Source organism: Elephas maximus, chromosome 3 (genome assembly GCF_024166365.1).
Source record: "Elephas maximus indicus isolate mEleMax1 chromosome 3, mEleMax1 primary haplotype, whole genome shotgun sequence".
Lineage (NCBI taxonomy): Eukaryota > Metazoa > Chordata > Mammalia > Proboscidea > Elephantidae > Elephas > Elephas maximus.
In genome coordinates, this window is record NC_064821.1 from 200,986,228 (window position 1) to 201,010,788 (window position 24,561).

The window sequence follows — 24,561 nt, forward strand, 5'->3', positions numbered from 1 at the left end:
GCTCATCTTCCGGCACTATACCAGACAGTGTTCCACTGCCTTTCATAAGGTTTTCACTGGTCAGTTTTTTTTTAGAAGTAGATCATTAGGTCCTTCTTCCTAGCCTGTCTTAGTCTGAAAGCTCAACTGAAACCTGTCCACCATGGGTGACCTTGCTAGTATTTGAAATACCAGTGGCATAGCTTCCAGCGTCATAGCAACACACAAGACACCACGGTACAACAAACTGACAGACGAGCAGTGGTCATTAAGATTACATAATGCCTATTAAAGAATAAACATAAGTGGTGACTGCACTTTACAGTTGTTTGAGGTTTGTGACACCCAGCTGCAGTCTAGGGTAGCCTTCTGTATTTGGTGATATTTTGAGTAGGTGAGCTAATAGTAGTGTAAAAGTAGCAAGTCACTCTTGGTCTGTGGAAGAATTTGTGTAGACCTGGACTTGCCTTCTCCACTGTTAAAAAAAAAAGGTGGGCTCTTTTGAGAAAGTTTATGACCTACATTTTTCTGAGTGATACCCCAACCCAGTTATCAGCCCTCAGCCTGGCTCCCATAGAAGCTATTGTGGTGGTTCCAATTGTCTTATCCAGGAAGGGCCCCAGCGTATTCACTGAAGAAGTCCAGAAAGAAGAGATGCTAAGTATTCTGGTAAGAAGTATTAAGTTACAAAAAGCTGATTGGGATAACTTATCATAAAAATGAAACAGAGATAGGAAATTTCCCAAATGTTCAAAGTTTTATAGCTGCCAAATTTTCTTCTCTGGAACTCTTTTCACTGTGTGACAGAGATCTGCTGCTACAAGCCTGTCTTCTTCTTCTTTCTTTTGTATACTGAGTCATGGAACTCAAAAGACTCTGGATTATGTCTTCAGGATAAATAGATCAATCCCATGTTGTTTCCAATACGGCATTTTCCTCTGGATTCCTTCACTGTCTCCTTAGTGTAAGTCTTAGTCACACTTATGTTAACAGTAGAAACACTCTGCAGTATCTCCTCTCGTACAGTGGTGTTACAAGCATTAACTCCTTACCACTCACACTACTATAGGAAAAGGCAGTCACTGTAACCTCTGTGCATTGAAGAAAGGGAGAGTATGAATGGCCTATGGAGAATGCAATTGATTTCCTCTCCATAAGACCATCAGGCAGTGGAAGGCCAGGAACTAGACCCAGGATTTCTGATTCCCAAGGCTTTTCCCAATGCCCTAGAATGCAATGATTGCTTTCAGTCTTGCTACGTTGAAAAGTATGTGTTGCATGTTGTCTTACGCACTTTACGTAAGTATGTGTGACTCTCAAAACAACCCTACAAGTTAGGTATTAATATCCCTGTGTTACAGATGAAGTTAGAAAAACTTGCTAGCTTCTAAGTGTCTGTGATTTCACAGCCTGACTTCTGTCCACTGTGCCACACAGACTTCATACAAAACCAGTAACTTGCATTTTATAGCACTTGACAGCCTGTATACTCTTCCACAAACATTTAATTTTTAGGAACTTTGGAAATATGGGTGGTTGTCATACCCTTTGCAATTAATAAGTAAGAAAGTAGTTAAAGTCTTCTTAAATGTAAGCTCCTGACTCTCCTGCTTAAACCTTCCAGTTGGTTCCCATCTAACTAAAGTAAAGACCAAAAGCCTTTAAGGAATCTGGTCCCCTCAATCCCTCTCTGGCCTCACCTCCTCCTACTCTCCGCCTCATTGGTCTTCTGCCCCAGTCACACTGGCCTCCTTGTTATTTTCAGATACTGTGGGCACACTCTCACCTCAGGACCTTTATACAACCTGTTCCTTCTGCCTGAAATGCCCTTTCCCCAGATACCTGCAATTGCTAGCTGCCTCGATTCTGTCTGGTCTTGACTAAAAAGTCACATTCTCACAAAAAATCATCTTCTTGGTGAGGCCTTTCCTGACTACTCTTTCTAAAATTCTAATTCAGCCCCTAACATTTCATATCCTCCTTCCATGCTTTAGTTTTGTCCCTAGTCTTTATGATGTTCAAATATATCGTATATTTACTTACTTCTCTTGTTGACTGCCTGCCCCCTCCTTCCTACTAGATTGCAAATTCCGTGAATATAGGGCTTTTGTCTGTTTTATTCACTTCTTAATCTCCACCACCTAGAACAAGCCTGGCACATAGTAGATAATAAGTAAATATTTGATAAATGCAAATGGTTAGAAAATTTAAGGTCACTGAATGAGTAATTTCTTTTAGAAGGATCAACACAAAGCTGGTTCCTATGAGATGGAGGTTAAAGATGTCCCAAACGTCCATCTTTTCCAGACTGCTGTATCACTCCATCACCTCTAACACATCAACTACCCCTCCTTGCCCCAGTACTCTCTTTCCTGTCTTTGGGTTCTGTAATTTCTGCAACGTCTAACAAAACTCATGAACCATCAAGGAAATGGCTGGCAAGTCCCTAACCTGTGGGTCAGGTGTCAGGCTGGAGGCTTCTGCTGACTCACATGGTTGAAGGGGCTGACGAACCCAAATTGGCAGGTCAGACAATAGGCTCACAAGGCCGTGGAGGCTGGTGGATCAGGTCAGATGATAGACTGCTGGCCCAGGTTCCAAGAACCAGAGGTCAGATGATGACAAGCCAGATGCGGGATCCAGAGCAAGAGAGAGAGCTTTGCCAGAGCATTCATATATATATATTGGATGCAGACCATACCCTCAAGGAAACTCCCCTTACTTGAGCAAAGCAGTGCAAGGGTATGACTAGAATAAGAGTGGTAAGGGTGGTGACTTAAATCACACCCTCTAGTAAGGTGGTGACTCAAGATATACCCTACACTAATCCTGCCTCATTAAGATAACAGCTCACCTCCAAATGGGACCATAACCACAGGCATAAAAAAAAAAAAACATGTTGCCGTCAAGTCAATTCCAACTCATAGCAACCTTATAGGACAGAGTAGAACTGCCTTAGGGTTTCCCAGGAGTGCCTGGTGAATTTGAACTGCTGATCTTTTGGTTAGCATCTGTAGCTCTTAACCACTATGCCACCAGGGTTTCCAACTATAAGCTTAGAGGATAGGATTTACGACATATCACAAAATGAAGGATAATTACATCAGATCACAAAATGGAGGACAATTTCATCAGACCACGAAAATGGAGGATGACTACACCATTATATAACTGCCAAACCAATGAAAAATCATGGCCCAGCCAAGGTGACACATAACCTTGACCATCATGGGTTCCATATATCTTATTTGTGTTAGCAGCAAGCTGTCTGATCCCCTTGATGAGCCACAAGCACCTTATTTGCGTAGTACCACCCAGTCGTTGTATGGGAGTATGGCTATGGCTAGAAGGACCATATTAAGAAATTCACTGCACTGCAGTCACAAAGGTTAAGTGAAGGATTTATAACACATCACAAAATGAAGGATAATTATATAAGATCATAAAATGGAGGACAATTTCATCAGACCACAAAATGGAGGATGACTACATCATTACATAACTGCCAGACTACTGAAAAATCATGGCCCAGCCAAGCTGACACATAACCTTAATCATCAGCTTCCATATATCTTATTTGCTTTAGCAGCAAGCTGTCCAGTCTTCTTGGTGGGCCACAAGCACTTTATTTGCATAGTCCCACCCAGTCATTGTGTGAGAGTCACAAAGACTATGGCTAGAAGGGCCATATTAAGAAATTCACTGCTCTGCACTCAACAAAGGTTAAGTGATTTTCCCCCAGAAGGACATGGCAAAAAGTATCAGAGCTAAAACTAACACTGGTCTTCTGATCCAACATTACATGCTTTTTCAGTTTGGAACTTAGCTGGGCCAAAATCCAGGAAAAGTTGTAAGTAAGATGAACAAGTCTGTCTTGGAAGAAATTACAGCCAGAGTACTCCTTGGAAGCAAGGATGGTGAAACTTTGTCTCACGTACTTTGGACATGTTATCAAGAGGGACTGGTCCCTGGAGAAGGATATCATGCTTGGTAAAGTAGAAAAAAAAGCAGAGGGTCAGCAAAAAAGAGAAAGATCAGTGAGATGGGTTTGCAATGAGCTCAAACATAGCAAAGACTTTGTGGATGGCGCAGGACCAAGCAGCATTTTGTTCTGTTACACATGGGGGTCTCTATGAGTCGGAACCAACTTGACAGCACCTAAGAACAACAACAACAACGTTATAAAGTAAACCTAGTTAATTGTGAATAATTCTTATGTAGTTTACACTTTTAAAACAATTGTTTCATCAATTACTATATCATAGGGGGTGTAGTCTAGTCCTTCCTTAGGCCTAAGTTTCCAAGCAGCAGGAATAATGACAACAGGGCTACAGGACTTAAAATATTAACACAGATACTTTCTGAGCCTCAGATTCCTAACCTGTGAAATTAGGGGCTGTATCTTTTCAAAGCCTCCCACAGCTCTAACTTACTTTGAATCCATTACAAAAATGGATGAAGTGCCCAGTTTTCTTTTTAATTAACTCAATTCTAAGCACACAGGGCTTTGCAGAGTTAGCCGATGAGCTGTGAGCCTTAGAAGAGCTCTGCATGGGTATTTGTGCAACTCCACTTTAATCATAGACTACCCAATACATGTTTGATTCTTCCCCGTAACCTTGTGCAAAATGGAGGGTTTTCAGCTTCTGTGTTACATTGCCAAATCGGCAAACATACTGATCATCTCATGCAGGCTCTGCTTCTGGGAAACCCTAACCGCTGCTTCCTCAGAGTTAACCAAGGGGCAAACAAACCAGAAGGCAAGGCCACTGAAGGCCTGGGAACTAAATTGGGAACAGAGATGCATGGGTCAGGAAAGGAAGTACATCTGCAGCATGGCCCTGCACCCTTTGCCCTTCTGAATTAAGGACACACACACAAGTTCTCAGGCCTCAAAATTCAGGCTGGTAGTTATCCAGCTCTGTAGGACAGTTTGGCAAAGAAGGTTAAATGTAGCATTTTGCATTGTATCTCAGAGTCTGGTTAATTTCCTTGGTAAAAATTCCCTCTATAGAGAGCAAAATGCAGTTATTTGGAGATTATGGGTAGGCCTTTATGAGCAGGAGGCAGCTTTGCAAGCTCATTATAAATGTTTAAAAACATTAGTTATTAAATGCACAACATCATAAGATTGCCAGTCCAATTATACTTTTGTACAATGGTTTGTGGCAGGTGAACCTGCAAACCATAGTCAGATAGAGCAGGTTTGAGAAAGTAAGAATGACAAGTTAATGACCAAAGTTTGGATTTGATCAGTAATGTGAGCTAAAACTTTTGTTAGCAAACAGAGCACTGGCACCCTCAGTTGCCTTTCTCTTCCATCATTTCCCTGCCTTCTGGAAGGAATTAATCTCTTCTTCCTCTTATCCCTAAACCCATTTATATTTGCATTTGGACTAAAGGTTGCTCTATTAATTTGGACAGAAGTTCTTTTATTTATTATAACCATTACTTTTGTCTCTGTACCAGATAATATGTTTGTATTTCACAAATAAGTCTTGCAGTTTCCAAAAAGCCATCCTATCCCTACAGTACATCTACTTGGATTTGACTTTTCTCTGGAAGATATTGTAATTATCCTCCACAACAGAACAACAGATGTTGTTGTCGTTAGGTGCCGTCAAGTCAGTTCTGACTCATAGTGACCCTATGTACAACAGAACGAAGCACCGCCTGGTCCTGCACCATCCTCATGATAGTTGTGCTTCAGCCCATTGTTGCAGCCACTGTGTCAGTCCATCTTGTTGAGAGTCTTCCTCTTTTTCCCTGACCCTGTATTTTACCAAGCATGATGTCCTTCCCCAGGGACTGGTCCCTCCTGTTAATATGTCTAAAGTATGTGAGACAGAGTCTTGCCATCCTTGTTTCTAGGGAGCATTCTGGCTGTACTTCTTCCAAGACAGATTTGTTTGTTCTTTTGGCAGTCCATGGTGTAGTCAATATTCTTCGCCAGCACCACAGCTCAAAGGCATCAATTCTTCTATCTTCCTTATTCATTATCCAGCTTTTTTGTACATATGATGTGGTTGAAAACATCATGGCTTGGGTCAGGTGCATCTTAGTCCTTAAAGTGACATCTCTGCGTTTTAACACTTCAAAGAGGTCTTTTGTAGCAGATTTGCCCCATGCAATGCATCCTTTGATTTCTTGACTGCTGCTTCCATGGGCATTGTCTGTAGATCCAAGTAAAATGAAATCCTTGACAACTTCAATCTTTTGTTTATCATGATGTTGCTTATTGGTCCAGTTGTGACGATTTTTGTTTTCTTTATGTTGAGGTATAATCCATACTGAAGGCTGTAGTCTTTGATCTTCATCAGTAACTGCTTCAAGTCCTCTTCACTTTCAGCAAGCAAGGTTGTGTCATCTGCATATCATGGGTTATTAATGAGTCTTCCTCCAATCCTGATGTCCCTTTCTTCTTCTTATAGTCCAGTTTCTTGGATTATTTGCTCAGCATACAGACTGAATAAATATGGTGAAAGGGTACAACCCTGCCGCACACCTTTCCTGACTTTAAACCACACAGTATCCCCTTGTTCTGTTCGAACAACTGCATGTTTTTCTATGCACAGGTTCCTCATAGCACCATATGTTAATTTATATTCTGTATACCTATATTGTTATATTTTCCTATAATTTTTCATATCCTATCTTGTAGGCCATTCTTAGTGCTTTTCTTCCCAAATGTATTTTGCCTACAAACTTTGATTGTAAACTGCCTAAGGATAAAAACTGTTATGCAGACAATTGGAGCAGAATGAATGCTAGTTCAATGAATGAGCACATATAATCAGAAATTTGGGCAAATGTCTCAGCTAAACACAGTCCCTGGCCTGGTACTTCCCTGGAACATTTAGCCAGTAGCCAGCTGCTTTTATGAACACGTTTCCTTTGTCTCTCACCCAACCATTGACATGAGTTGCTATCAAAACCAAAACCAAACCCGTTCTTGTTGAGCCGATTATGACTTATAGCAACCCTGTTGGACAGAGGAGAACTGCCCCATAGGGTTTCCAAGGAGCACTTGGTGGATTCAAACTGCCGATCTTTTGGTTGGCAGCTGTAGCTCCTAACCACTGCGCCACCAGCGTTTCCAAATTGATGCTAGACAGGCATAAATGAATGAATGAATAAAATCACGTCTGCCAATTACCAATAAAATCATGTCTGAACTGGTCTTTTTTGAGAAGGCGGTAGTTGATCAGTTGAACACTATGGAGATTTAACCATAATTGTTTTTCATGTCTGGGGAGAGTGTCTACTTTGTAATCATAAACTGATTTATTGCATTTTTTTATAATTCCATTTTATCTCCGCTCTTGGTTTATTATACTATACATCTTAATATTTTTAAGTGGTTGCTTTAGAGTTTACAATATTTTTAATTCATCACAGTCTACTTCCAAAATATTATACAACTTCAAAGCTGCAGTGTCTTTAACAAACAGGAGGGAATGTAGGAAGAGCCTGGGGAAGAATCCGCCTTCATTTTATTTCTGATGTTAGCACTCCTGTGGCACAACTATGGCTCCTTTAGAAAGACTATTTTTGCCGTCTCCGTGACACCTATTAGAAATTGTTCCATGAGAAAGCGTGAGAAATTCTCTGGAGTTCAAAAAATCAAAATGACATCCTTGATAAAGAATCTCTTTATGGTTTGAGGATCATAGTTACAACCAGTAATCTCTGGGAATTTGGTCTCAAAGCTATTCTCAGAACGTGTGTTGCATACATTCCACAGGGGCCTTGGGGGATGGAGCAAGCCTGCTGTTGTTAGGTGCCTTTGAGTCGCCTAGGTTTTGGTTTTCGGCAGTGTTTGTCATCTTAACAGCTGAATAGAGCACTGGAATGTGACATTTACTCAATTATGCTCATTTTTCTTTAAGTATTTTCAATTTTCAATGTGGCAGCTCTTATAAAACAAACAAAAAACCCTTTTTGTTCCTGTGATTTTGATTTGTAAGCAAATGAGAGTGAAAGACTTCTCTCCACTGGGCTTCCTTCCTGGGTGTTATCCCTTCTCCCAGTTCTTATTCTTTCCCCAGCAAGTCAGTTGTGACATTTATGAATCAGAGCAATTTTATGGTTAATTCACTTTTTAATTTTCTAAAATACCATTTGGATTCTGGCCTTTAGGACTTACCCAGTCAGTAAGCTTTTAAATATGACCACTTCCATTTTCTGAAAGAAACCCATTAAAAATAGGACTGAGAACAAATCGCTTCCCTGCTCAGAAGAGAAATTCCTTTTTGTGGCTCAGAGAATAAGAGTACAAGCACAGCAACAGACCCTTGTCTCTGTCCCATTTTGTAATAATTCAAAATTCAAACTATTGGGGAAGATACGGATTTGTTCATTTGTAAGTGGTGCTATTTGTAGACTTTTTTGATAGTGTATCAGAATTCTTAAAATGGAAACGTTATTCAATGTGTAGGATAGTGTATTCCAAGTTATTGCATGTTGTTGTGTGTTGTCAAGTCAATTCCCATGTATAGCAACCTTATAGGACAGAGTAGAACTGCCCATAGGGTTTCCTAGGCTGTAATCTTTACAGAAACAGACCACCAGGTCTTCTCTTCCATGGAGCTGCTGATGGGTTGGAATTACTGACCTTTCAGTTAGCAGCCAAGTGCTTAACTATTGCAACACCAGGGCAACAATTTTGTGTTATGGAAATAAGAAATATTCTACAGTCCTTAAGCCATTTCTTTTGAGAATCTGAAAGAAGAATAACAGAACATTCCTAACTTTCTTTGGTATGAGATACCAGTTCACAGCAGAGCAGTGCCTTAATTATGCTTGGTAGTGACCCCTGCTAGCTATTTAGTCATGTATTCTCTACCACTTCTTATCCGAGTCATCATTCCTTTTTCAGTTCCTTGCTAGACAATTTTACTAGATTGGTTTTCAGTAGTAACAAAGTGGAAAATCCTTCTGTTTTTTCAAAAATAAATGTTTTCTGATTACATCATCTGTAAGGTAAACATTGAAAATGCCAAAGTGAGCTTCAGTCATTTAGAAATCAAAAACCAAACCGGTTTCCATCAAGGCGATTCCATTTCATGGCAACCCCATGTGTTTCAGAGTAGAACCATGCTCCATAGGGTTTTCAACACTGTGATCTGCTAACCAAAAGGTCGGCAGTTTGAATCCACCAGCTGCTCCTTGGAAACCCTATGGGACAGTTCTGCTCTGCCCTATGAGGTCTCTATGAATCAGAATCGACGAGTGGCAACAGGTTTTTTTTGGTTTGACTTTTTAGAAGTAGATCACTAGATGTTTTCATGAAGTGCCTCTGGGTGTATTCCAACTACCTAAACCATTTGTACTACCAAGGGGCACCACTTACAAGAGTGTCTAAATAGGCCAAAACAGTAGTCATTGAGTCGATTCTGACTCCTGGTGACCCTGTGTGTTTCAGAGTACAACTGAGCTCCACAGGGTTTTCATTAGCTGAGACCTTTCAGATGTAGGTTGCCAGGGCGTTCTTCTGAGCTAAATTAGGCAATGATTAGTTATTTCTCTTCCGTGATTATATTGCCTGAGAGTGGTGTCTGCATGAATCTATTAATTAAGATTTAAAAAAAAAAAAAACCTATTAGTTGTAAAAAGCCCTCTATGTCCAAGAGATATACATTAAAAATTTCTAATTCCTTTAAAAAGTAGTATCTTAAATAACTCAGTGCTTGATTAGATTTTAGCTAAGGTTGAGATTGAGTTAGCAATCTCAGATTCTCGATATGTATTTGGTCTTCTCTGTTGTTCATGAGGAAACTCTGGTGGCATAGTAGTTAAGTGCTATAGCTGCTAACTAGGAGGTCAGCAGTTGAAATCCACCAGGCACTCCTTAGAAACTCTGTGGGGCAGTTCTAGCCTGTCCTATAGGGTCGCTATGAGTCTAATCAACTCGACGGCAGTGGGTTGGGTTTTATGAGTCAGAATTGACTCGATGGCAGTGGGTTGGGTTTTTTTTTTTTTATTATTGTTAATGAAACTTGACTGTAAGCTGGGCTGTATTTGCAAAGCTTAAATGGAGCCATAGAGCTATATATAGATCCAGACACCTGTACGGAGACGTGTTTTCTTGGTTTCACTTACGTAGTCTACAAAACTGTCAGTTGTAGGTAACCCAGGGAAGTAAACATGTGAATGTACTCTGATGTCTAGGCTTTTCTGAAATTACGTGATTGACAACCAGCCAAGTTTAATGCAGACTGAGAACTGCTGACATTTCAGCAGAGAAAATGAGACCTAGAGTGGCAGATAACATTGAGGACACTTGCCTGTGAGCCTGGTCTCCACTCCACTGCCACCTCCACCCCGACATTCTTTTGAGGGAGAAGGAATTCTCTGGTTACACACTGACCCTATAGACAGCCTGTCTCTCCTGAAGCAGCTGCCTTACTTTAATTCTTGCCTAGTTCAGCTGCCTGGCTGTAGCGGAGGAGAACAGCACTTCCTGCATACACCTCTTTTGAGTTAGCGACCTGTGGGGCCATTTCCACACAACCAAAGCCTCTTTCATTCACTTATTCAACAAGTATTTATTGAGTGCCTTCTGTGTGCCAAGTTCTGGGGATTCAGCAGTGAACAAAGAGATAAAAATGCGTACCTTCAAGGGGCTGACGTTCAGTGTAATTTCCTCCTACGAGTGTGTCCAAATTGAGCTTCAGGAGCAGTTGTCTAAGGGAAGCTTTAGGGGCTTGCGGGACTTCCTAACTTGTCTGTGTACCCTCCAACAGGCTTTGTTCCTGAGCAGGTGTGGAAGGGGGGAAACAGACAGGTAGACACCACTCCTCCTATAAAAAAACCAACTGAAAACATGCAAGCTGCCTCCAGTGAGCTGACACAAGCTGCTTTCTGACTCACATAGAAGAAAACTCAGTTTATTGCTTCTTAGGCTAAAATTATGGTGCTATTTTTTGTAATTCATTTTTACCTATTGGCAGTTGTTAAGAGCCTTTGAATTCATTTTTTAAAAAAATATATCTGATCTTGTGTGACTACCGTTTCAAAATAATTTAGATTCCACTTTATGAATAAAGAATATACCAGAAATTTTTAATAGGCTGAGAATAATTTGGTGGTCTCAGGCCCCATTACCCTTTAAGGTTCTTTCCTGCTCTAGAATTCTGAGCCAGTGATTCTTGTAGAAGCTGAGTCTGCCCAACACAGTGGGCAGAAATACTGAGAGAAAGCCATGTTGAAGCTCTGAGAAGAATGTATAATTCTTACACATTGATCTTAAATGCCAGTTAAAGAGCCCTGTATTTTTTCAGATGAAAGAGTGCTTTTTTCACCCAAGAGTAGTAATTCCAGAGAAGCTTGGTTCTTATTCTGCCTGCAGGGTAGTTGTTCCATGGGTTCTGGATGTTAGAGAAAGGCTTCTGAGCATCCACGTTTTTGTGGGTGTTGAATTTCAGATTGTGACCACCATGGGTAAGTTTTCTAGTACTTTGTGCCAGTGATTTAAGTATCAGAAGCAGGAAAGTTACTGGCTGTCCCTCGGGCTGGGCCCATGATCCCAGGCTAACACTCTAAACAATGACTCAGTCTCAGGTCTGGTTCTCTTATCTTTCAGAATAATTTTAACCTCAACCCATCCTTCTCAGAAGTCGTTTTGTTGCCATGGATACCTGAAGTTCAGAGATTTCAGTTTTTGAGGCACTAATTGAAATTGCATAATCAGATGTCGGTTTGGTAATTAGAAACTCAATTTGAAGAAAATGAATAATAATTCTGTTAGTCATATTTCATTTAATGCTGTTTTAGGAAGTGTTTGAGATAAATGAAATGTTACTCTTTTCTCTGATCTAAGGAAAAAAACACCCACAGTCATGGGTAGCATTCTCAGGGAAAGAGCTTAGCCAGTCCAGAGAAAAGCCAAGTCTTCTAATATCATCAGTTTTAGAACAGTAATGAATTAGCCAGATTCCATGAACTCATCCTAGGTGACTATAAGAAGCCCCAGAGGAGCTGAACTTGTGAGAAAATAGGAACTTGAGCATAAATAACCTAGACCTCTGTAGCATAGGCTCCTAAATTTCTCGGGACGAATTTGATCTGGTTGCCTTTAAAAGAGCCGTTTTTGGTGGTTATGAACTAAAAAGATAAGCTTGAGGTTGAAGAAAAATGACTTTGGCCGTCTTTAAGAGGCAAGGCCTTCATACGGTATTATCTAAAATTGTGCTTGAGGATGTTAGAAATTCTTCGCTGCTACCACCATTTCTGGAACTGTTCTAGGGTGGCACCTTCTCAAGTTGGGGCCAAGAATTTTGGAACCTTCAGAAAGCAAAGTATTTCCTGATGACATGACTAGTAAGTGTGAAAGTACAGCCTTCCTATCACTGACGGTTGTGTTCTGTATTTTTCACTGTCTGGGTGCCAAAGTGAGCAAAACAGACGCGTTTCCTGACTTGATGGAGCCAGTGATCTCGTGGAGGAGACAGACATTATTAAACAAGTAAACAAGCCAGTGTATAATTACACATTGTGACAAAGGCCTTGAAGGAAAACAACAGAGAGGATTTGAGGGCATTGCTTGAGCTTTGGTAGTAAGAGAAGGCCTCTCTGAGGAAATGCACTTGTTTGATGTTTTACCAGTATTTTAAATGCAATTCTGCTGTTTTGCAGCTCTTAGGTAAGCTGTTCAAGGGAAGAAACCTCATTTTCTCCTGTACTTCTCGGTTTCTTAAAGCACTCAGCAAGTGTTGACTGACGTTCTGTGAACTCATCACATGGTGTCCACTTTCTATTAGAAAACCCTTCCTCTGTCTAATTAGGGCTAAGTGCTTATGAGAGTCGCTAACCGTGTTTGGCACATAATAGGTGCTCAAATAATTGTTGAATGAATGAATGAGGGTTAGAAATTGAGTTGGGTTAAATGTACTCTTAGTAATCTGATGAAACCACAGAGTTCTTCAGCATTAAGAAAAAAAAGGGGTTAGGAGTAAGTGAACTGAATTAAACTTCAAACTAAAATGTCTGTTTGGAAATTGGGGGTGATTTGCCAGGTTATTTTTTTCAGCGTGTAAAATATATTCTGTTATTTTTTTTTTTTTAGTACAAGAAATGAGTCTTTTTAATTTATACTTCCTAATATTGCCTGGAAACCCTGGTGGCGTAGTGGTTAAGAGCTATGGCTGCTAATCACAGGGTCAGCAGTTTGAATCTGCCGGGCGCTCCTTGGAAACTCTATGGGGCAGTTCTACTCTGTCCTACAGGGTCGCTATGAGTCAGAATCGACTTGATGGCACTGGGTTTGGTGTTTAATATTGCCTGGCAACCCTGGTGACGTAGTGGTTAAGAGCTATGGCTGCTAACCAGAAAAGGTTGGCAGTTCAGATCAACCAGGCGCTCCTTGGAAACCCTGTGGGGCAGTTCTGCTCTGTCCTATAGGGTCACTATGAGTCGGAATTGACTTGATGGCAGCGGGGTTTTTTTTTTTTTTTTTTTTTTGGTTTAATATTGCTTGGCAAAGTGATTGAAGAGCTTGGCTGCCAACCAAAAGGTCAGCAGTTCAAATCCACCAGTGGCTCCTTGGAAATCCTATGGAGCGGTTCTACTCTGTCTTATAGGGTTGCTAGCAGTTGAAATTAACTTGACGGCAACAGGTTTTTTGGGTAATATTACTTGGAGTCCCTGGATGGTGTAAATGGTTAACATGCTCAGCCACTAACCAAAAGTTTGGAGATTTTAGTCCACCCAGAGGTACCTAGGAGGTAAGGCCTGGTGATCTTCCAAAAAAGCCGCCATTGAAAATCCTACGGAGTGCAATTCAACTCTGACACACATGGGGTCATCGTGATTTGGAACCTACTTGATGGCAACTGGTTGGTTAATATTGCTTACGTAAATGGGTGTTGGCACCTTTACCAACTCTTCCCCTCAAGCAAAGGGAGTGAAAGCAGATCATAGATGCTAGTAAGGGCGGGATACAGGGGGTGCTCAGTGCAGCCCCAGGGGTGTTTTCTGAGAACCCAACACACGTCAGGCTCAGGGTGTGCTTGCCCGCAGCAAGCTTTATCATCTGGACAGACACATTTATAACACTTTGGGTTTTTCCTTTAAGTGTGTTTATTCATGTAATTTCTTAATTTATATCCTGCCCCCTTTACACAAAAGATTTTATGTATCTTAAATAGTCAAATAGAAATCGAAGTAGAAAATAAGAACAACAACAACAACAAAAAAGTAGAATTCGAATAGTAATAATAACAACTTCAGTGAAGAAGATAATAGCTGACATGTATTTGGGGCTTATTTTGTGCCAGGCACTACAGCAACCCTGAGAGAGAGATTCTTCCCGTCCTCATTCTACGATTGAAGGTACTGAGAGGTTCAAAGTTAACCACAGTAACTTAGCTAGTAAGGGGCGGGGCCAGGATTCCAGCTCATGCAGCTTGACTCCAGGGCTGTAGAACATCCTCACAAAGAGATCATTTTAGTTGCCTTTTTGTTTGTATATTTAATTAAAAGCAACTTTTCCTCAACTATAAAAACATTGCATGTTGTTGTTGAAAATTAGAAAAAAAAGGAAGGAAGCCAAAAAATATCACATTATTTGCTAGTTATTTTTCATTTTTCATATTTGACTCTGAGCCTTCATTCCTGAAAACAGAAGTTTTCTCTATATAAATTACAAAACAGATTTCTCACAATAAGGTTATACACTCAACAACAATTTTTAAGTAAACATAGGCACATTTTATATAGCTCTTGTAGCTATCTTTTGTAAATGCAGCTCAATGAAAGTGATCCTGCAAAGAGTTAAATTAATTTGGTTCAAATGAAGAGCCTTGTGGTGGTCCAGCTTGATCCAGAGGTAGAACTTGGAGTACTCAGAAGTTCGTCAGATTGTAGGTACTTTTGCACTCTCCTGCTAGATAATAAGCTCCTTTAGGGTATCATCTTTTTCTCCCCCATAAAGCCAAGCAAAAAAGCAATGAAGATTTGATGAAAGAATAAATCTATTCCAACTCTGTTACTAATTGAAGAAATAGGTTTGTTAGAGGCAGAAGCAGAACTTAAACTCAGTTCTTGTGACTCAGTTCGGTTTTCTTTCTGCCTGCTACGCTGCCCTGACACTATCTAGTTTCCCACTTCCTTGACCTCCTCAGCTCCAGGGGTCCCTTTTCCACTCATTATTGTCATCCAAAATGGCCCCACTCCGGGGATTGCAAAGTGTCCACAAGCCTCAAATGCCACCCTCACTCCCAAGTGAGAAACTAACCCACTATGTTACCAAGAAGTTTGAGGCTATATGAGTTAAACACTCCCCAATAACTATGCTCTGTAAAATCAAAATCCATCTTCACCCTCACCTCCCCCCCCCAAGGGAAAATAATCCTTGTTCTCAGACAGGAAGCAGTGAAGTTGGACCTACAGGAAAAGGGCGACAATGAGTGGAACAGCCCCCAGAGGACGTGGGATTGCGATCTACAAAAGGCCAGGTCTCTTCCTCCTTCACGTCCACCCTTGTTAACAGGTGTTCACATCGTTCTGTCCCCAAGAATGGTAGTATTTGTCTCAGGGCTCCCACCTCTCTTGTCTCCCATGTCTACAGCTCTAGCCCTTTTTCTCCTGCCAAATGTCAGCCCACACCCTGTTTGCTATGACTTACTGGCCCTCTCCACTATAACGTCCTCCTGGCACCTCAGACACGGGTTCACAACTCTGTCCTAGACGGCTGCGTGGCCCCCTTGCCTCCTTAGGTCTTTCCTCAGAGGTCATCTGCTCAGTGAGGTCTTCGCTGGTCACTGTGTCTAAAACTGCACACCACTCCCCACCTCACCTCCCACACACACACTACTTAAGGACCTTCCAGGCCTCATTTTTCTCTGTCGCACTTATTTAACATTCTGCATATTTTACTTATTTTCTGTCTCCACCTTCTTACTGTCTCCTTTTACAAGAATGTAAGCTCTATCTTAAGCTTTATGAGAGCAGGGATTTTTTTTTTTCTTGTTTACTAATGTGTCCCCAGTGCCTGCAGGTGGTAGGAGTTCAATAAAGGTTGAGTGAGTGAATATATAATGCTCAGTTTGGTGTAGTGGTTAAGTGCTACGGCTGTTAACCAAGAGGTCGGCAGTTCGAATCCACCAGGCCCTCCTTGGAAACTCTACAGGGCAGTTCTCCTCTGTCCTATAGGGTCTCTATGAGTCGGAATCAACTCGATGGCAGTGGGTTTTTTTATCCTACATTATAAGGTGTCTATTGCATTAGAGGAAACCCTGGTGGCATAGTGGTTAATTAAGTACTGCGGCTGCTAACCAAGAGGTCAGCAGTTTGGATCCACCAGGCGCTCCTTCAAAACTATGGGGCAGTTCTACTCTGTCCTATAGGGTCACTATGAGTCGGAATTGAGTCGATAGCACTGGGTTTGGTTTTGGTTTTTTTATTGCATTAGAAGAAGTATTGAATAAGCCAGATGCTTGCACCTTTCCATACTATCACCATGAGTGCATCAGCTGTAAATACAGACTGATTAGTGTGTTGTGATAGCAACTCAAATACCAAGAGCATCTTTGCATAGGTGTTGTGGTTTTCTGAAATGATAAACAATTACTGGTTGAGTTAAAAAAAAAAATACCAGTATTCCCAGCAGAGCGGAATGGCTTAAAGAATGGACTGTGCAGCCACACTGCCTAGGTTTGGATCTCCTGCTGCACCGTTTACCAGCCAAGTGGCTGCTAAACGCTTCATTTCATCTACAAAATGGGGACGATAATAGCGATAATAATAATCATACCTAACTTAAGAGGCTGTTGTGAGAATTAGATGGGCAGTGTTAACTGCATAGAAGCATCATATGTTTATTAAATTTAATTATTCATTAGTTTTATTCCTGGAAATTTAGTGTATACAAAAACCATGTAAAAGTACTTTATATTTAAATGTAAAACAGTGACGTTCTAAACTAATACAATAATAATTGAGTTTTTTACCCACATGACTATCATATGAGATACAGGACAGTTGTTGTATGGTACTGCCTTGTGCTTTATAGAATGTTCAGCATTCCTGGGCCCTGTCCACTAAATTCTGCTAGGACCCTCAGTCTTCGTGACCCCTAAAAAGGCACCCTGTAGGGATTGGTAGTTTTTATAAACACTGTTTTAGGCACACACATCTTTTTTCGTGTGAAATCGTATCTGCTAACTAGATAAGTTCTGTTTCTCATCTGAATCCCCATTGCCCAGTGTCCATAACACCCTTGTAATACTTAAGACAGTTCTGGTTTGTGTTACACTTAATGTGTATGTGTGTATGTGTGTCCGTCTGTCTGTCTGCCCCCCTCTCTCTCTTCTCTGTCTCTCTCCTTCTTTTCCTTTTCTTCCCTCCCTCCTTGACTTTGGATACTCCCAGCTCTAAATCCCCCCACCTGCCTCACCCCTGTCAGAGAAACCCTGCTTTTAATTTCTTATGGCAAAAAGCAAAACCGCCTTGCGTGGCTGTTGCTAGGCGCTCTTTGCTTCTGCGTGTGTTCTACCTTGTGTCTCCAGACAAGCTCTTCAAGTTGGAAGCCCTTATGGTGTTTCCATCTGCAGTATGACTATTACTGATTCATTCACTGTTCTTCCCAGCAGATGAGTGAGTGGTTCCGGTTTTACCAAGCGCCCCCTCTCCGCACCTCGACATTTCACCCCATCCTGGCTTTTGCCGGGCATTTTTTTAAAAGGAGCCAAATCTCTTTTCTTAACCTTATTCAATCAAATGGAACATTTACATATTGATTGTAAGGGGAGGGATCACTATCAGTGTTCTTGAGGAAGGTTTCTTAGAGGAAGTGGGACTTGAAATGGGCCTTAAAGGGTTAATAGAATTTGACTGAGATGCCAAGAGGAGAAAGAGATTTTTTTCCCAAGCAGAGATGCAAAACGTGGCATGTTAAGATGTTTAAAACCAGGACTCAGGCTGAAAATCCTAGGGGATAAGATTGGCTAGGCACACAGAGTCAGTTTATGGAGGTTCACAGAAGCCATGGCAGAAATGTGACATTTACCACTTCATTGTCCATTGTGTTGCCACCTCCCTTTCCCTTCTGTTTTCTGTTTGTGCGTGTGTGTTTCTGTTAAAGGTATCTCTTATGGCCATGAATGGGTGGATTTTTATCTTCCTCCAGTGACCACCTCCCCCCCCCCCCGCCGCCCCGCCACATACACACAGCACAGCCCACTGGATTCAGGCGCAGGCACTGACCACACTGCCTGTGACCCAGCCCAGCCAACCCAGAGCAACGTCTCATTAGGATTAATGTCTAATTCTGAGTGGAAGTCTATGTTACCATGTTTGCTTCTTTGTAAAGCAGAGGTCACGTCTTGTCGCTTTTTTTAATTAAATTTTATGTGAAGCTTTTGGATATTTAATTGTGCTTATGGTCAAGGTTTGTGTGTTGTTAGTCATCTCCCAGCTCGACCGGCCTAACAGCCCCTTGGCAGGCCATTCGTAACTCAGTTATTGTGTGTTTACAGGCGGTTGAAAGTTCCACGTTGCCTAGAATGTTTCCACCACCAACATCCAGACACTTTTCCTGGCTTCCCCAGCCCTTCTAAGCGTTTGGAATCACATCTTAGTGCTCATGTTTGAAATCATTATAGATCATCTCTCGTCATTTTTATTTGCCTAATATATTTGAATTCGATGTATTTTATATTTTAGTTTTTTTTTTTCCCCTGACACAGATCAGTGTTCTGACTTTTTCTGTGTACTTTGTAAGACCTCAGACACGTAAGACAGCAGCCTGTGATTCTTTCTGCCACTCATTTGCTGTGAGCAGGGGGAGGGTGAGCGTTGAAAATTTTTACTTTTCTTGTTTCTATTTTTCCAAATGATCATAGTCTTTTTTCATTACGTACGCATTTGCAAGATTAGCTCAGCATTCTTTTCACACAACTCAGTCCACACAATGCTCAGTCTGATGTTTACATTTTCCCTCTTGTCAGAAAACCCTTGAGCTTTAGTCTTTGGTCATTTTTCTAGGCTGTTGCACATTAGCAATGAAAACCAGGTCCTCCCTCAGTGAAGGTATGCAGTGCGGCCCATCCTCAGCTGCCCATACCCCTGCCTTTGCTTTCCTTCAGGGACCTTTCCTCTCCTTTCACCCAACCCACCAGAGTCAAGTTCCCATTCCCCAATTAGAACCTGCTCTGATATTTTTTGTTCACACTGAGGCAAATTGTAGGCAACAGTTGAAGGTGCCCTTTCCAGGGATAGTCATTTATTAACAGAGCTCAAAGCCTTAAAGTAAAGAATAACTGGAGTTCCATCCACCATATCAGGAGGTGTTTTAGAGCCTGTCTGCTGCTCCTGGACCCACACCATGTCAACAGATGCCTGACAGCCCAGTGGAGGGAGCCTACAAAGACGATGAGTTATCATCAGTTGTTTCTCTGTCTGTTCTCCTTCAGTTAAAATCATTAGAACCTCATCACTAATGGTGACACTGCCTCCCTAACCATCCAAGGGGCTAGTACTGAAGTGCCCAAAGAACCCTTTTATAAGGTGCCACGGAATGGACCAAAGAATGTTGCTAGGCCCCTTAAAATATTTTTTAGAGGTAATGGCTAATTTGGGACTCCATGGGATGTCGGTCGCTCCAGATAGTAAAGTATACAATGTGTCATTCGGAAGCAGATCCCTGAATTCAGCTTAAAGCATTCGCATCCTATCTGGTAGAGTTTTCTAGCAATGCTCATAGTTTTCTCGGCCTAGAAGTTGTTGCCTTCAAAACAGAGGTATGAAGAACAGTACCCATTTTGAAACCAGCAAGAGTGTATCTAGCCGTACCCTCCTCGTTGGGCTGAAAAGGACAGTACCATTTCAGCCACAGTTAGGGGTTCTTGAGTTCTAGAGACAGGTCAGTGCTTTAGTTTTCCCTCAAGATATCCAAACTTAGATGCCCATGTTTTCCATCTCTTCTTGATTTTAGAGGCATTAAAGAGTGCCAGTTATCAGTTGAAACGTAGCAGGCACGTGTGCCCTAATGACTTCTGCAGGTGATTTGGGCCTGTTTTGATCTTAAGCTGTCATCTGGATTCTGAGTTAATCCAGGAAAGCAGTAAAAATTAGTAATGTGTATTGCATGTCCCTATACATGTGTTTTCCATTATTTGCTCCTCTGTGCCCCAACACATGCGTGCACACACAGTCCTTCAGTTTTTCTGAAATGGAGAGAGTCCGTGGTTCCAAAAGGAAAAGGCTCGCATGGCACCTTGAGACCTGAACTCAGTCACGTGTTCTGAGTGAAATGACTCCAAACACATTAGCAGGTTGCCTTACTTCTACCTGCTACTTTTTGGGAAACACATGAAAGAAGAAAGTAGCTAACCTATAGGCATGCAGATTTAATTCTGTAAAATAAGCAAGTGATTTGATAGTCATCGCAGAGGGCAGGACTTGTAAGGTTGGAGTTAAATGTCCACAACAATGGTCCTAAAGAATAGGTAGGGTTAGTAAACATGCAGCAGCAGCAACCAGCTGTTCACCATCTCCAGCAAGGCTAGAAGAGGAGGAAACCAGCTTCACTTGTAGTGGAAGAGATTTACGAGACCTGTACCCACTGCCGTCGAGGTGATTCCAACTCATAGTGACCCTATAGGACAGAGTAGAACTGCCCCATAGAGTTTCCAAGGACCGCCTGGCGGATTCGAACTGCCGACCTCTTGGTTAGCAGCTGTAGCACTTAACCACTACGCCACCAGGGTTTCCACGAGACTTATAGTGGGAAATTTATCTTCAGTGGAAAGTATTTTAAACATTGGAACTGAAAACTGACCAATAGAAGTGGAGGAATTAAATCTTCCATTGGCTTTAAAATAGACTACAGGCGGTCCCAGAGTTACAAATGAGATCCACTCCAAAGTCTGTCTTTAAGTCAAATTTGTAGATAAGTCGGAACAGGTACGTATAGTTCTTTTTTAGCGTCAGTTAGTCAAATGTTTGTCGTAGTATATAGTATATATTTTACGTTTCTATGCATATAAAATACTTAAGAAACACTTCCAAACCGTACAGTTTTCATGAGTGTCACAAAATTGTGTATTCGTTATTACGAACCATTGTATGTAACTCAAACTTTTAATATAGTAGGTTTTATAGCAGTCTGTTCTTAAGTGCAAGTTGTCCGTAAGTTGGACATTGGTAACCTAGGGACGGCCTGTGTATCATCTGCTCAGGATACTTAAAGTTGATAGGTTGTTAGATCTGTCTAGTATTTCTTAACATTTTGGGGGTCACACACCCCAGTGAGAATCTGTTGAACCCTCTCTCCTGAAAAATGCACACACAAATAAAATTTGGCATACAATTTCAGGGGAACTTAGAGACTTCCCAAAGCCTGTGAATTAGACCCCGTACCAGATGATCTCCAAAAGTCTTTCCTAGACTCCTAAGTGACAAGCTCTATGGTTCAGTTTTTCCAAACATAACAAAGGAATCTAAAGATCAAATGTCAGACTTTGAGTATTCTCCTCTTGATTTATAAATCTTGGCATGCACAATGTCGAAGGAAAAGATAATGGAATAGAAAGAATTCTGCTTTTAAATTCAGTTATTTGCTCTAGAGAAGCCAAGTGTTTACTTTTAAAACCACTGGTTGGCTCTATCTCATCTTCGTAGCAAGGCCGGGCCTTTGCCAGCAGCTGCTCTTTCCGGTCCCCACGCCCAGCTCCAGATTCACGGCTCAGAGTGCGGACTGGAACGCCACGTTGACTACGCAGCATTCTTCCAAGTCTCCCACGTCTTCTAACTATTGCTGCGATTGTTCAGCTGGATTTCAAAAGCATTATTTATAATCATCTCTTCAGTTTTATGCCCAGTTTCATTGACTACAAGTTGGAAAATGACCACCCAGAATTACAAATCAGGAAATAATTTGGCTCTTCCCTGAAAATAGCTTTCACCTTCTTAGGAAGTAGGAATGGAATGTAGTATGTGTCTGTATAGATGGCCTGGTTAGCATTCAGCTGCTAACTGAGATTGGAGGGTCCAGTCCACCCAGAGGTACCTCAGAAGAAAGGCTTGCTGATCTACCCCAAAAAAATCAGCCGTTGAAAACACTGTAGAGCACGGTTCTGCTCTGACACACACGGGGTTGTTGTCAGAATCAGCTCCGTGACAAGTGGTTTTATGTGTCAGTATATTTTAAATTCATGATAATGAGTAACCGGTTCCCTGCTGAAAATAGGCTCTAGTTTACCTCTAAGACCTATGTTGTTGTTGTGAGCCATCAACACATAGCGGACCTACAGCACTCCTTTAATCCCAAATTGGAAATGTCCTTGTCTCCCCGTGCCTGGGATCAGGGACTCTGGAATTAGAGACTACTGTAGTGTGGAAGGAAACCCCGGTGGCGTCGTGGTTAAGTGTTATGGCTGCTAACCAAAAGGTCAGCAGTTCGAATCCATAAGGCGCTCCTTGGAAACTCTATGGGGCAAGTTCTACTATGTCCTGTAGGGTCGCAATGAGCCGGAATTGATTCCACGGGTTTGGTAGTATGGAAGGGAAGTGATAGCATCTCTGGGGAAAAGCATAATTGTTGGAAGAGTATAACTTGTTGTCAGTCTTTAACAGTACCTTACCCTCCAAGACAAACCCTTAAATTCATAGTTGGGAGTCCCTTAATGAGCTTAGAAATATCACCAGTGAATAGGAGCCAGCCATTCTTGGCAGAGGGCTTCTTACCATTCACATGGTGTGTTGATCCTATTGACAATTATTCCTTCCCATTGTTGAAGGGGAAGAGGAAGGGTTAAATATTCTCCCCGTCTCCTCCCCAGTAAAATCCTCTTGTGTCCCTTTTGTCCCGATCATGTGATACACTGCATGGAAAGTATCTGAGACAGTAACATCTGTGAACAGATACTCTGATATTAACCCTGGCAGGGGCTTTCGCCCATCTTGAGCCAGCGAAGGTTGTTCGGGAACTAGAATGGAGGAGAGGACAAGCCAGCCCAGCTCCAGCCCAGCTGTGGCTCTGCATAGTGACTGATGAAGTCCGTCTGCACCCTTTAAAGCATATTGACAGTCCATACCCCTAAAGCTCATTATGTCCTTCTGGGGTTGAAGCTACTGGCAGAGATACACATTCTTTTGAGTGCTTATTCTTTGTGTATTTTCCTCTCTGCAGAGAACGTGATCAATGGGCAGGATTATGAAGTAATGATGCAGATTGACTGTCAGGTGATGGACACCAGGATCCTCCACATTAAAAGCTCGTCGGTTCCTCCTTACCTCCGAGATCAACAGAGGAACCAAACCAACACCTTCTTTGGTTCCCCTCCAGCGGCCACGGAGGCAACCCACGTAGTCAGCACCATCCCTGAGTCTTTACAATAGTACATTGGGCTACACTGGAAAACTAAGAGTGGGACCCCGCCAAACCAGAGCACAGGGGCAAGAATTGCATCTTTCTGCCTTCTCAGTGGCAAGCAGAGAACTGCCTCGTAATGGAATTCACCAGGTAGAGAGAGAAAAAAAGAATTGCTTTGTTTTTCACCATCTACCCATCTACCTGGAAGGCACTGGAATTCAGACGCAAGTGAACAGCATTTCTCCAGTGGCAAATTCAGCCCTGCCTCTTCCAGTGTTACCTGGTGAAATTTTTTTCTGTACCTTTGTAAGCTGCTTATCCCTTGTATTTGTTTTTTGTTTAAATTGTCATCTTTCAGATAAGTTCCACTGCCCTTCTTTGCCATGTCACTTATTGATAAAGTGGTTTTTATTTAAAGCTGTATGGTACTTGAGTGCTCAGATGTTTCCATTGACTGAATTTTTTTGTTAATTTAATGCAAACTCATTCTATATTGAGAAGACAAGTTTCAAAACCACAGCAGCCAAAACAACACCCCAAAAAGAGTCAAAACAATTTGGAGCTTTAGGTAAAAGGGAAAATCCCCAGTTGGTACAGTTGACTTTTACTTGAGATTTGTGGTTCACACCCCATGCTGCTGACACTGCATAGAAGTAAGTACATTGGGGGAACGGGGAGAAGTAGCAAATTTGAGAGAATGAAATAGAAGGGAAGGGTTAGTGGTGAGGCTTTGAAAGAGGAGATAGCTCCCTCAATACATGTGTTAAAAACATTGAAAGTTTGAATTTGAACTGCAGTTTGAGATTAAAACCACCAAACTGGTGCCATCAAATTGATTCCGACTCATAGCAACCTTATAGGACAGAGTAGAACTGCCCCATAGGGTTTCCAAGGAGCGGCTGGTGGGTTTGAACTGCTGACCTTTTGGTTAGCAGCTGAGCCTTTAAGCACTGGGCCACCAGGGCAGCTGTTAATTTTTGAGAACCCTGGGCCTCCAAGTATGAGTACTATATATACTTTCGTCTTCCCTTTGCTGCCAGAGTGAGCCCCACCCCACCCCACCCCACTACACAGCTTCTATTCATATGATGACACCCAGGTCGGCTAAGGGACAAGGAGAGGACTTTACACTCAGCAAGGCAAGAACTTCTTTTCAGAATGCACGAGTATTCCTTAAGAGAGGGCAGGCAGGCAAGCTTGGATTCCTGCTGAGGGTGCAGTCTCAAATGTGGCAGAAATTTTCAGTTTCTCCACTGAAAAGGGAGTGG

General features: G+C 41.8%; 1 protein-coding gene across 1 annotated transcript in view; it reads left to right on the forward strand.

Annotated features, from left to right (window-relative positions):
* ATF6 (activating transcription factor 6) overlaps positions 1-24,327 on the forward strand; it is a 259,261-nt gene extending 234,934 nt beyond the window's left edge. Inside the window, exon 16 of the mRNA XM_049881061.1 lies at positions 23,111-24,327. Within this exon, the coding sequence (XP_049737018.1) occupies positions 23,111-23,319 (209 nt within the window). The 3' untranslated portion in view covers positions 23,320-24,327. The remainder of the gene's footprint in view (positions 1-23,110) is intronic.
* Positions 24,328-24,561: the final 234 nt, after the last annotated feature.